Source organism: Coregonus lavaretus (genome assembly GCF_964263955.1).
Source record: "Coregonus lavaretus genome assembly, contig: SUPER_35_unloc_3, whole genome shotgun sequence".
Classification (NCBI taxonomy): domain Eukaryota; kingdom Metazoa; phylum Chordata; class Actinopteri; order Salmoniformes; family Salmonidae; genus Coregonus; species Coregonus lavaretus.
The window spans coordinates 800396-813906 of NW_028167179.1; the positions used below are offsets into that span (position 1 = coordinate 800396).

General features: G+C 42.6%; 1 protein-coding gene across 1 annotated transcript; it reads right to left on the reverse strand.

The window, feature by feature from the left end:
• Positions 1-6652: 6652 nt before the first annotated feature.
• LOC311110338 (uncharacterized protein) lies at positions 6653-11518 on the reverse strand. Its single transcript, XM_084188884.1, has 3 exons — positions 11020-11518; positions 10042-10172; positions 6653-8141 (listed from the first exon to the last, which is right to left on the reverse strand). The coding sequence occupies exons 1-3, from the start codon at positions 11300-11302 to the stop codon at positions 7020-7022; spliced, it is 1536 nt and encodes a 511-aa protein (XP_084045010.1). The 5' UTR covers positions 11303-11518; the 3' UTR covers positions 6653-7019.
• Between the last annotated feature and the right edge of the window lie 1993 nt (positions 11519-13511).

Consider the following 13511-nt stretch of genomic DNA (forward strand, 5'->3'; position numbering starts at 1 on the left):
ATAACCTGAAACACAAGGCCAAATCTACACTGGAGTTGCTTACCAAGAAGACAGTGAATTATCCTGAGTGGCCAAGTTAGTTTTGACTTCAATTTGCTTGAAAATCTATGGCAAGACCTGAAAATGTTTGTCTAGCAATGATCAACAACCAATTTGACAGAGCTTGAAGAATTTTGAGAAGAATAATGGGCAAATGTTGCACAATCCAGGTGTGGAAAGCTCTTAGAGACTTACCCAGAAAGAATCATAGCTGTAATCGCTGCCAAAGGTGATTCTAACATGTATTGACTCAGGGTGTTAAATACTTATTAGTGTTTTATTTTTCATAAATGTTTTACAAAGGTTAGAATTTGTCTTCCACTTTGACATTTAGAGTATTTTGTGTAGATTGTTGATATTTATATATATTTTCTTTACAATTAAATACATTTTAATCCCACTTTGTAACACAACAAAATGTGAAAAAAGTCAAGGGAATACTTTCTGATGGTACTGTATACAGTAAATAGAAAATGAATGCAGTTGATCAAGTTCATGCAGATTTTTTGTTGATGTGTATTTAACACTGTTTATGTTTAACACAAAATGGGACTTTTCATTCTAAGACTTTCATTGAGACTCTCTTTAATAGACATCATATCTGCACACACACAACAGGCTTTATAACCAATATAGAGACTTGTCGATGTCACAGGAAGGCCAAGGACATCAACCACCCGAGCCACGGCCTGTTCCCCCCACTATCATCCAGAAGGCGAGGTCAGTACATGTGCATCAAAGCTGAGACCGAAAGACTGAAAAACAGCTTCTATCTCAATAGCCATCACTAGCCGGCTTCCACCCGGTTACTCAACCCCGTACCTTAGAGGCTGCTGCCCTATGTACATAGACATGGAATCACTGGTCACTTTATTAATGTTTACATACTGTTTTACTCATTTCATATGTTTATACTATATTCTAGTCAATGCCATCCTATTCAACTATTGCTGTATATATACTATTCTATCCTACGTATTCTACAGATATTCTATCCACAAATATCCCATCACGGGTATATATTTAGACTCCGGACTCTGACATTGCTCATCCTAATATTTATAGATTTCTTAATTCCATTATTTTACTCTTAGATCTGTGTGTATTGTTGTGAATTGTTAGATATTACTGCACTGCTGGAGCTAGGAACACAAATTTCGCTACACCCATAATAACATCTGCTAGATATGTGTATGCAACCAATAAAATTTGATTTCATTTGGATTTATACAGGTAACTGCCAAAATAAAGGAAACACCAACATAAAGTGTCTTAATAGGGCGTTGGGACACCACGAGCCGCCAAAACAGCTTCAATGCACCTTGGCATAGATTAAAAAAGTGTCTGGAACTCTATTGGAGGGATGCGACACCATTCTTCCACAAGAAATTCCATCATTTGGTGTTAAGTTGATGGTGCAGAATCTCCCATAAGTGTTCAGTTGGGTTGAGATCTGGTGACTGAGACACACACACACTTTAAACCCCATGTGCTCCTTTGAGACCCTTCCGTCAATGTCACTTTGATCTCTTCTAGCCTTGGTAGCCAATATAATGGGCAACTGGGCATTTTTATACATGACTAAGAATGATGGGATATTAATTGCATCATTAACTCAGGAACCACACCAGTGCATTCGGAAAGTACTCAGACCCCTTGATTTCTTCCTTAATCTAAAATGGATTAAATAAATACAAATCCTCATCAATCTACACACAATACCCCATAATGACAAAGCGAGAACAGATTTTTAGAAATGTTTGCAAATGTATAAAAAAACAAAACAGAAAAATCTACACATAATTACTCAGACCCTTTGCTATGAGACTCGAAATTGAGCTCAGGTGCACCCTGTTTCCATTGATCATACTTGAGATGTTTCTACAACTTGATTGGAGTCCACCTGTGGTAAATTCAATTGATTGGACATGATTTGGAAAGGCACACACCTGTCTATATAAGGTCCCACAGATGACAGTGTATGTCAGAGCAGAAACCAGGCCATGAGGTCAAAGGAATTATCCGTAGAGCTCCGAGAGACAGGATTGTGTCGAGGCACAGATCTGGGGAAGGGTACCAAAACATTTCTGCAGCATTGAAGGTCCCCAAGAAGGCCTCCATCATTCTTAAATGGAAAAAGTTTGGAACCACCAAGACTCTTCCTAGATCTGGCTGCCCAGCCAAACTGAGCAATCGGGGGAGAAGGGCCTTGGTCAGGGATGTGACCAAGAACCTGATGGTCATTCCGACAGAGGTCTAGAGTTCTTCTGTGGAGATGGGAGAACCTTCTAGAAGGACCACCAATCAGGCCTTTATGGTAGAGTGGCCAGATGGAAGCCACCCCTCAGTAAAATAAACATGACAGCCCGCTTGGAGTTTGCCAAAAGGCACCTACAGGACTCTCAGACCATGAGAAACAAGATTATCTGATCTGATGAAACCAAGATTGAGCTCTTTGGCCTGAATGCCAAGCGTCACGTATGGAGGAAACCTGGCACCATCCCTACGGTGAAGCATGGTGGTGTGTTTTTCAGCGGCAGGGACTGGGAGACTAGTCAGGATCGAGGCAAAGATGAACGGAGCAAAGTACAGAGAGATCCTTGATGAAAACCTGCTCCAGAGCGCTCAGGACCTCAGACTGGGGCGAACGTTCACCTTCCAACAGGACAATGACCCTAAGCACACAGCCAAGACGACGCAGGAGTGGCTTCGGGATAAGTCTCTGAATGTCCTTGAGTGGCCCAGCCAGAGCCCAGACGTGAACCCGATCGAACATCTCTGGAGAGACCTGAAAATAACTGTGCAGCAACGCTCCCCAACACCTGACAGAGCTTGAGAGGATCTGCAGAGAAGAATGGGAGAAACTCCCCAAATACAGGCATGCCAAGCTTCATACCCAAGAAGACTCTAGGCTGTAATCACTGCCAAAGGTGCTTCAACAAAGTACTGAGTAAAGGGTCTGAATACTTGTGTAAATGTAATATTTCAGTGCAAACATTTCTAAAAACCTGCTTTTGCTTTGTCATTATGGGGATTTATTTATCCATTTAAGAATAAGGCTGTAACAACAAAATGTGGAAAAGGTCAAGGGGTCTGAATACTTTCTGAATGCACTGTACCTCATGTACTAGTGTTTCCTTTTATTTGGGCAGTTACCTGTGCGCATCCTAAAAATACCTACACACACACACACACACACACACACACTAACAAACACTGTCGGGTTTGTCTGATGATGACTATTGACTTATCATAGCTGACTCATATTTACCCACAACATCATATTTATGTCCACCATGATGGGTTTAACAACAATGAAGTCATTGTGTAACTACAGTATAGGACTAAAACGTAGTGTGGATGGGTATTACCTGTGTCTGCATGTGTACGTACCCGAGGGAGTGTATGTCTGTGTAATCTGTATCACCTGTCTCTTCCAGGAGGAGGAGGTTCCAGAGGTGCTGCTGGTGAAGGAGGAGGGGTGTGAGGAGGGTCTGGGGAACCCTGAGGGGACCATGGTTATGGAGGACAACCAGACTACACCTCCTCCTGAACCCACAAATGAACCAGCTGAGCAGCACAGGATATCACACAGTCTCACTGAGGTGAGCCCACTGTGAACTACTGTCTGAATGGTATTAGGTCAGGGTCCGTATCCACAAAGCCTCTCAGAGTAGGAGTGCTGATCTAGGAACTGTTTTGCCTTTTAGATAATGAATAAGACTATATAGACAGGTGGGGACCTGATCCTCTTTGTGGAAACGGGCCCAGGTCTTGATTAATTTTGTCTTAAGTGTGGGACCATTCCTTTCAATTATCAAACCATTAAAGAGTGTCAAGTAATCAAATCTACTAACATGTTTTCATAGTACCTGTAGTTACAGAATGACTTCCACTCGTGGCCTATATGGATAGGGCCAAATTGAAATGTTTTTAAGAGAATAATTATAAAACGCATATGCAACTTTACAATAACGCTAATCAAGCTAATGAATGACCATAGTAGCAATTGAAAGATAACACTTTAGATATTATGGGGAAATTATCAGACCAAAGATGAGGACACAACAGTTCACTTGACACAAGACTGAATCCAAACATTACACTGTTGATTTTATGTGCATTTAACATTTACTGTACTTTTCTCAGCATTTTGCAATTGAGGAACTGAAGCAAGCACACTCGTAGTTTGTTGTTGTTTGGAACACAGCCCTGCGTCCCCACCATCACACAATTACTGTTGTTGTTTACGCAATCCAAAAACGTTCCATTATAAATCGCAATCTGGGTCAGGTGGGCATCATTTGAAAGCTTATTCTATTGCCAACATGGCTAGCTAAGTTGTAACATATGATCATACAGTGTTAGGCTTTCAAAAGGTACTTCAGACAAACAGATTGTAATTTTGGTGCACATAGAATGGAGTCATGAGTGCATTCAAGTAAGTGCGTGTTCCACAGCTAATTTTCTTCACAATACGACAAACATACAGTGGGGAACAAAAGTATTTAGTCAGCCACCAATTGTGCAAGTTCTCCCACTTAAAAAGATGAGAGAGGCCTGTAATTTTCATCATAGGTACACGTCAACTATGACAGACAAATTGAGAAAATAAAATCCAGAATATCACATTGTAGAATTTTTAATAAATTTATTTGCAAATTATGGTGGAAAATAAGTATTTGGTCACCTACAAACAAGCAAGATTTCTGGCTCTCACAGACCTGTAACTTCTTCTATAAGAGGCTCCTCTGTCCTCCACTCGTTACCTGTATTAATGGCACCTGTTTGAACTGGTTATCAGTATAAAATACACCTGTCCACAACCTCAAACAGTCACACTCCAAACTCCACTATGGCCAAGACCAAAGAGCTGTCAAAGGACACCAGAAACAAAATTGTAGACCTGCACCAGGCTGGGAAGACTGAATCTGCAATAGGTAAGCAGCTTGGTTTGAAGAAATCAACTGTGGGAGCAATTATTAGGAAATGGAAGACATACAAGACCACTGATAATCTCCCTCGATCTAGGGCTCCACGCAAGATCTCACCCCGTGGGGTCAAAATGATCACAAGAACGGTGAGCAAAAATCCCAGAACCACACGGGGGGACCTAGTGAATGACCTGCAGAGAGCTGGGACCAAAGTAACAAAGCCTACCATCAGTAACACACTACGCCGCCAGGGACTCAAATCCTGCAGTGCAAGACGTGTCCCCCTGCTTAAGCCAGTACATGTCCAGGCCCGTCTGAAGTTTGCTAGAGTGCATTTGGATGATCCAGAAGAGGATTGGGAGAATGTCATATGGTCAGATGAAACCAAAATATAACTTTTTGGTAAAAACTCAACTTGTCGTGTTTGGAGGACAAAGAATGCTGAGTTGCATCCAAAGAACACCATACCTACTGTGAAGCATGGGGGTAGAAACATCATGCTTTGGGGCTGTTTTTCTGCAAAGGGACCAGGACGACTGATCCGTGTAAAGGAAAGAATGAATGGGGCCATGTATCGTGAGATTTTGAGTGAAAACCTCCTTCCATCAGCAAGGGCATTGAAGATTAAACGTGGCTGGGTCTTTCAGCATGACAATGATCCCAAACACACCGCCCGGGCAACGAAGGAGTGGCTTCGTAAGAAGCATTTCAAGGTCCTGGAGTGGCCTAGCCAGTCTCCAGATCTCAACCCCATAGAAAATCTTTGGAGGGAGTTGAAAGTCTGTGTTGCCCAGTGACAGCCCCAAAACATCACTGTTCTAGAGGAGATCTGCATGGAGGAATGGGCCAAAATACCAGCAAACAGTGTGTGAAAACCTTGTGAAGACTTACAGAAAACGTTTGACCTGTGTCATTGCCAACAAAGGGTATATAACAAAGTATTGAGAAACTTTTGTTATTGACCAAATACTTATTTTCCACCATAATTTGCAAATAAATTCATTAAAAATCCTACAATGTGATTTTCTGGATTTTCTTTCCTCATTTTGTCTCTCATAGTTGACGTGTACATATGGTGAAAATTACAGGCCTCTCTCATCTTTTTAAGTGGGAGAACATGCACAATTGGTGGCTGACTAAATACTTTTTTTCCCCACTGTATGCTCATTCTGTTCAGGACAACCCAGGGTATAACGGGAGGGATGGGGGAATCTTGTCGCGCATGGTGCTCAAATTTATACCGTCTGTCAGTCAAAACCCATACAGTGATGGGAAGCGGAGAAACTGAGCTCTGAAGTCATGTACAGAATGTTACTGTACAGCCACTGTGTTCTAATTTAGGCGCTTATCAATGACAGAATCTGCCATTTTCAATCAGTATATGGGATGACAGGGGCTGTGAGTGGAAAGGGCTACACGTATCATCATTAAACCCATCATGGTGGACATAAATACGATGTTGTGGGTAAATATAAGTCAGCTATGATAAGTCAAGTCATCATCAGACAAACCTGACTAAACTATTTTGACGTGTACAGTAGGTGTTTGTTAGTGTGTTGGTATGTGTAGGTATATTTAGTAAGTGTATATTTGTTATAAAGCGCCGTCAGGTGTATGGAGAATAGGGTGAGATCAGAAGTGATATATACTAAAGAGAGTCTGAATGAAAGTCTTAGAATGAAAAGTCCCATTTTGTGTTTATTAAACATAAACAAGTTTTAAATAAACCATATGAAAACCACACATACACGTCTCAACTATAAATCTGCATGAACTTGATAAACTGCATTATCTTTCTCATTAAGAGTGTCTTGGGGAAAAAAGTAGTTGAATGGAAGTAATGAAATAGGCATTTGTGAACATAATATAGCTACACAGTACAAACACAATATGTAACTTTTTAGGCTTATATGCCTTATACATCACATAATGTCTTGATGCAATATTCTACCCAGGAATATTCAACACTGAAATCTGTTACTCTCGTTATTCCAAATGCATCTGTGGATCTTTTATATTGACAACAAAGAAAATGCATCTTTGTCTTTAATGCAGGGTCTTTAATGCAGGGTCAGAATACCTTTCGTCAATGTGGACCTTCAGGTGCATCTTAAGGTTGCCAGCCTGGGCGAAGCGCATGTGACACTGGGTACAGCTGTAAGGTTTCTCCCCTGTGTGGACCCTCTGGTGCCTCTTCAGGGTGCCAGCCTGGGCGAAGCGCATGTGACACTGTTTACAGCTGAAGGGTTTCTCCCCTGTGTGGACCCTCTGGTGGATCTCCACCTTCTGTGGGCAGCTGAAGCCTTTGTTACAGAACATGCAGAGGAACCATTTCTCTTTACTATTGCCTGATGTGTCTCCCCCTCCCCGAGCCTGGGCTCTAGCCCTGTTGTTTGAGTTCAATACCTGATCGAAAAGGATGCGGCCGTGTGAATCGGAAGGTGCCATCGACGGGGACGCTGGGTCACGATCCCTGAGCACGTGTAAAGGGGAGTGGGTTGCAACATTTGGATTTGTCTCGAAGCTTTCCCTGTAGTCTAAGAAGTCACTGGTGTTGCCCTGCAAGTGTCCTTCTGTTAAGTGAGTCTCGTCTGCATTCCATGTCAGAGGAGCATCGCCCTCCACTTTCACAGTCACCTCATCTACGACCAGACCCTCCCCTTTCTTATCTAGGCACCCTTCAGAGTATACACTACTACTGTACTGGTTCCAGTCCCCTCTCATTGGATTAGTCTGTGTATCTAAGCCCACAGGCACGTCACCAGGTATCATCTCTGTCTCTGTAGCGTATGAACAGGACAGATCATTGCCAGTCTGTAACGTGTCACCTGAGTCCCGATGGGACAGAACCGTCCTCGGGCTACTGTAAAGTAAATACTCTGAGCGGGGAGCAGGAGAACAGCCCAGTCTCTCTGTGTGTAAAAGCCTTTGTGTTACAGTTAAAGTCTCTGTGTCTGTCTCCGACTTGAGGGCGGCGTTCGGCGTTCCACTGACCTCCGTCATGCTGCGTCGGGTCCTGGGCGACGCTGGGGCGGCGGTGGGGTCCTCTGTGGCTACAGGGGGCACACCAGTCACTCCAGTCTGGATGTCTCTGCTGTGCCGTGGGTCCTCCTCTCCTTCAGACCTCTCCAGCTTGACCCCAGGACCTGCAGCCTCTGCATCTGCAGACTGACACAAGAAGAGAGGAGGTTATTGGATAACAACGTTGTAGGGAAGTCTCACAAGCTCCCCTATGGCAGATAAATGAAGATGTACAGTACCAGTCAAAAGTTTGGACACACCTACTCATTCAAGGGTTTTTCATAATTTTTTACTATTTTCTACATTGTACAATATTAGTGAAGACATCAAAACTATGAAATAACACATATGGACTCATGTAGTAACCACAAAAAATATATATTTTCTATTTGAGATTCTTAAAATAGCCACCCTTTGCCTTGATGACAGCTTTGCACACTCTTGGCATTCTCTCAACCAGCTTGACCAGCAAACCATCTCAATTGGGTTGAGGTCGGGGGATTGTGGAGGCCAGGTCATCTGATGCAGCACTCCATCACTCTCCTTCTTGGTAAAATAGCCCTTACACAGCCTGGAGGTGTGTTGGGTCATTCTCCTGTTGAAAAACAAATGCCGGCCACGACCGGGAGACCCATGGGGCGACACACAATTGGCCCAGCGTCGTCCAGGGTAGGGAAGGGAATGGCCAGCAGCGATGTAGCTCAGTTGGTAGAGCATGGCGTTTGCAACGCCAGGGTTGTGGGTTCGATTCCCACGGGGGGCCAGTATGAAAAATATATTTAAAAAATAGTAATAATGTATGCACTCACTAATTGTAAGTCGCTCTGGATAAGAGCATCTGCTAAATGACTAAAATGTAAATGTAAAATGTAGTCCCACTAAGCCCAAACCAGATGGGATAGCGTATCGCTGCAGAATGCTGTGGTAGCCATGCTGGTTAAGTGTACATTGAATTCTAAATAAATCACAGACAGTGTCACCAGCAAAGCACCCCTACACCATAACACCACCTCCTCCATGCTTTACAGTGGGAACTACACATGCAGAGCTCATCCGTTCACCCACACCGCGTCACACAAAGACACGGCGGTTGGAACCAAAAATCTCACATTTGGACTCCAGACCAAAGGACAAATTTCCACCGATCTAATGTCCATTGCTTGTGTTTCTTGGCCCAAGCCGGTCTCTTCTTCTTATTGGTGTCCTTTAGTAGTGGTTTCTTTGCAGCAATTCGACCATGAAGGCCTGATTCACGCAGTCTCCTCTGAACAGTTGATGTTGAGATGTGTCTGTGACTTGAACTCTGTGAAGCATTTAATTGGGTTGCAATTTCTGAGGCTGGTAACTCTAACGAACTTATCCTCTGCAGCAGAGGTAGCTCTGGGTCTTCCATTCCTGTGGCGGTCCTCATGAGAGCCAGTTTCATCATAGCGCTTGATGGTTTTTGCGACTGCACTTGAAGATTATCCGTATTGACTGATCTTCATGTCTTAAAGTAATGATGGACTGTCTTTTCTCTTTGCTTATTTGAGCTGTTCTTGCCATAATATGGACTTGGCCTTTTACCAAATAGGGCTATCTTCTGTATACCCCCCTACCTTGTCACAACACAACTGATTGGCTCAAACGCATTAAGAAGGAAATAAATTCCACTAATTAACTTAAGAAGGCACACCTGTTAATTGAAATGCATTCCTGGTGACTACCTCATGAAGCTGGTTGAGAGAATGCCAAGAGTGTGCAAAGCTGTCATCAAGGCAAAGGGTGGCTATTTGAATAATCTCAAATATAAAATATTTTTTGATTTGTTTAACACTTCTTTGGATACTACATGATTCCATATGTGTTATTTCATAGTTTTGATGTCTTTACTATTATTCTACAATGTAAAAAATTGTACAAATAAAGAAAAACCCTTGAATGAGTAGGTGTGTCCAAACTTTTGACTGGTAGTGTACATTTAAGCAAATTAACAGCTGAGGGGAGCCTTTCTGAAACTGGCCACATTTGATGTACTGTAATTTTTATGTAATACTATTACACTAACCTCTATCACGATAACTTGCTGGGTTGAGGTTCCACTCCCCTTATCAACAGTGATTGGTTGGTCATCACTCCATGTATTGTGTCCTGTTTGCTTCACAAAACTCCTGTAGCCTCCAGTGACATGTCCTTCACCTGAGAGAATGGTTGGGGGGAAAGAGGTGGTTAAGTTAGGTACTGCCAATGCTATATTGTAAAGTTTTGACACTGTCTAGAATTGGCAAGGATGTAAAGCAGGGGTGTCAAACTAGCCAATCCACCTGCGGGTGGTTTGAGTAATAACATTAAAATAAACAAACTCAGTATATTTTAAATGACTAAGACCAAAAACTGTGTAGAAATGATAATGGTCCTACATTCATACAGTTTCATGACTGTGTCCAGCTCGCTAATAATCACCGAAATGAAAGCTAGACATTCAGGTTGCATCCAAAAACGATGGATAGAGGACTATTTTTTGTACATTTTGACAGCGAGGAATAAAAATAAAAATCAGTGCGGACCTTCGGACCTCATTAAAGACCGAATGCGTTTGACACCCCTGATGTAAGTAACATTTCACAACTTTTTGATACTGTTTAGTTTTTTTTTTATCTCCAGTTTTTTTAAACACCAAATACAGACGAACAACAACTTACAGACGCACACAAACAAAGACTACATCTCCTCTGCCCAGACCCGCATACTCCCACCTCCATCCCTAGTGCTTGCCACATGGACTTAGATTGTACCAATTAGTTTCTCGGTCGCCCATGCTATTTCAATATTTCAATAATAACTCATTAGATTTTTCCATTGTGTTAATGATGGCGGATTAATTGTTTTCCACGATTTTAATATACAGTACGTTTTTTCAAGATGAGTGATGAGAAGAAAATCGTCCATCCCATTGGGTCTCTCACTACACCCCCATATGCCATGTTTTCATTTAGTAAACAATAGGAAATGCAGTAAATCAGCCTCAGCCTTCTGCTACATGTACCTCTTGCCATTCCTCTGCATCTGTCGAGGATCTTGGCACTAGTGGGACTATTAGTGAGGACGTGCTCTCGCATTGTCCTCTCTGCGCGCTCCCGTGCCAACTTCTGTTCAAGTAGCTGTAGTTTCCTCCGAAATGCCCTGTTTTCTTTCTGGCTTTGAGTTATTTCCAAACGAAACACTGCATAGTCGTCGTCTACGAGTTTACAGATCTCTGCCACGGCTGCATTTGCTAGCACCTCCATGATGGAGGCTATTTGACTGTGAAAAACCATACAGTTAGCCATTGTTAGCTAACGTTAGCAGCTAGCGTTACATAGATAACGTCAACCAAGTCCTGACTACAACGCGAATTATAGACTAGCTGGGGTAAGTATGTGATACTGTGCCGTTAAATGACTCATATTTTGAGTTGCAAGGTGTGAATAAACGTCTAAATAACAACAATAATCACCGCTAACGTGGAAATTGTTCTTGGTCACTTCACTTGTTTGTTCTTCTTCGTTGGTATAATGGCGTTCGCAACAATTATGTGTGCATTCCGCCACCTATTGTACAGGTGGATAATAAAGATCCCAAAATAAAAATAAATGTGGGATAGAAAATAATACATATACAAAAAATCCATACAAACTATCAATAACGACATTTTAATTTAACTAAATCAGCCTGCTTTTCTGTTCTAATCAGGTCCCTACACAGGCTCAGAAGGATCCTATGAGGGCGGGACATTTCCTGTCGACAGTCCTTCTGCCGTTAAGTCTTGGAGGCCCAAAAACGTATTGGCTGCAGATATGATGTCCAACTTCTTGGACACTTGTGCAGTACAGTTAAGAACTGTGGCTATAAATGCTACAAAATCCACCTTAATCACAATAAGTGTATCCAGATCACTTGATGGACGTATAACATTTGCAACTGGTTGAGGTGCATCCACCGCCATATCTTCTTCAGAACTGTGGCCTCTTTCCCCTTCAACTCTCTTCACTGCATCCACATAGGAGATTTGCTGTACAGCCCTGATCCTTGACACCTCAAACTCTTTCACCCTAACAGGGCACTCAGAGAATTCTGAAATTTGATCCCCACCACAGTTGCAACATTTTACATTCACAGACTCTTCAAAAACATATTCCTTCGGTCTGCAAACACTTGACACATGGCCAAACTTTTTACACTTCTTGCATTGCATCCGGTTTTGCACAAATGCTCTTATGGCATATCGTATATATCCCAACTTTACATAGGGTGGTAAATACTCTTCATCAAACATCAATAATACAGATCAACTTTGCTCCTTTTTCCCATTCTCCATACGGGTGAAGCGACGTACATTAACTACTCCTGGAATTGTTTGCCTAAGATATTGATTATCAATGTCCAACGGGACACAAGAGATAACACCTTTGCCGGTGCCCTGCTCCGAAAATCAAAGCTGTCCACTTCATGCGTCCATAATTTCGCGAGCCACAATGCACGCTCCTTTTCCTCTTTAGATACACACGATATCAACACCATACCACTCCTGGTTACTTTGACTGCATCCACTTTTCCCAATACCGCTTTCACCATCCTCGTGACTTCAAAAGGGTTTCCCAAATAAACATCCTTATCCAAAAAACATACTCCAACAAGCAACGATTCATCAGACTCATTTTCCACAACAATTTTAGCCATTCTTGGACTTCCCTGTTGTCCACTCATCTTTCTCGCTAACTGTACTCGACACGCTTTCAGCTCTCAGCTTCAAACGACACTTCTGCTTCCTCCATCTCACGGTCCTTCTCCCCTCATTGACCGGTCATTGTTTACTTCCGTTTACACTGAAGATAAGTTGTTATTGGTTGGCGTCATAGCTCAAAGGGTGTGGCTAAATTAAAAGGGTATTCGCGCTGTTCTTTAAAATATGCAGTGGTGGAAAAAGTAAAGATACCTCCCGGCTCTCTTCACTTGTTTGTTCTTCTGTGGGTTAATGGCAGACTACAACCCAAAAAGGTGAATTGCCGCCACCAACTGGACAGGTTGAAAAAACAAGTTAAAAAGAAAATCCATATGTGATAGTGAAAACTAACTTAATCCACCCAAATAAAAAAGAGTACATTCACAAATCCAAAACTGCGATTATGGCTTGTCTGCATCCATCCTAACACCAGAGGCGGTAGAAGCAGGAGCCACCACCCTCAGGTGGTTAGTCTTTGAGCTCCCTTCTTGACCTCTAGCCATTGTTTGGGTGTTGTTGGCATTGTGTGCTGTGTTATAGGCTAGGTACCTTGTGGTGAACGCCCATCCTGACCCTGTCTGTATTGGTGGGGTAACCATGAGGTAACTGAGGAAGTCTAGACCCAGGTCCAGAACTTCTATGAACCCATTTACCAGGCATTAGACGAGATCCTGAAAGACTACCACCAGGGGGGTCTCCCACCACTCTCTGTGAAGGCTGAAGCCCAGGGTGACCTGCTCTGTTCATCATGGATACTGTGGTGTTTGTATCATAGG

What these genes read in the sequence shown, in the direction of transcription:
- LOC311110338 (XM_084188884.1), bottom strand. Translation starts at nt 11,302, where the DNA reads ATGGCTAACTGTATGGTTTTTCACAGTCAAATAGCCTCCATCATGGAG. An exon ending in ATGCAGAGGAATGGCAAGAG is followed by an intron (nt 10,173 to 11,019) that starts GTACATGTAGCA and finishes CCATTCTCTCAG; the next exon opens with GTGAAGGACATGTCACTGGA. An exon ending in AGCAAGTTATCGTGATAGAG is followed by an intron (nt 8,142 to 10,041) that starts GTTAGTGTAATA and finishes TTCTTGTGTCAG; the next exon opens with TCTGCAGATGCAGAGGCTGC.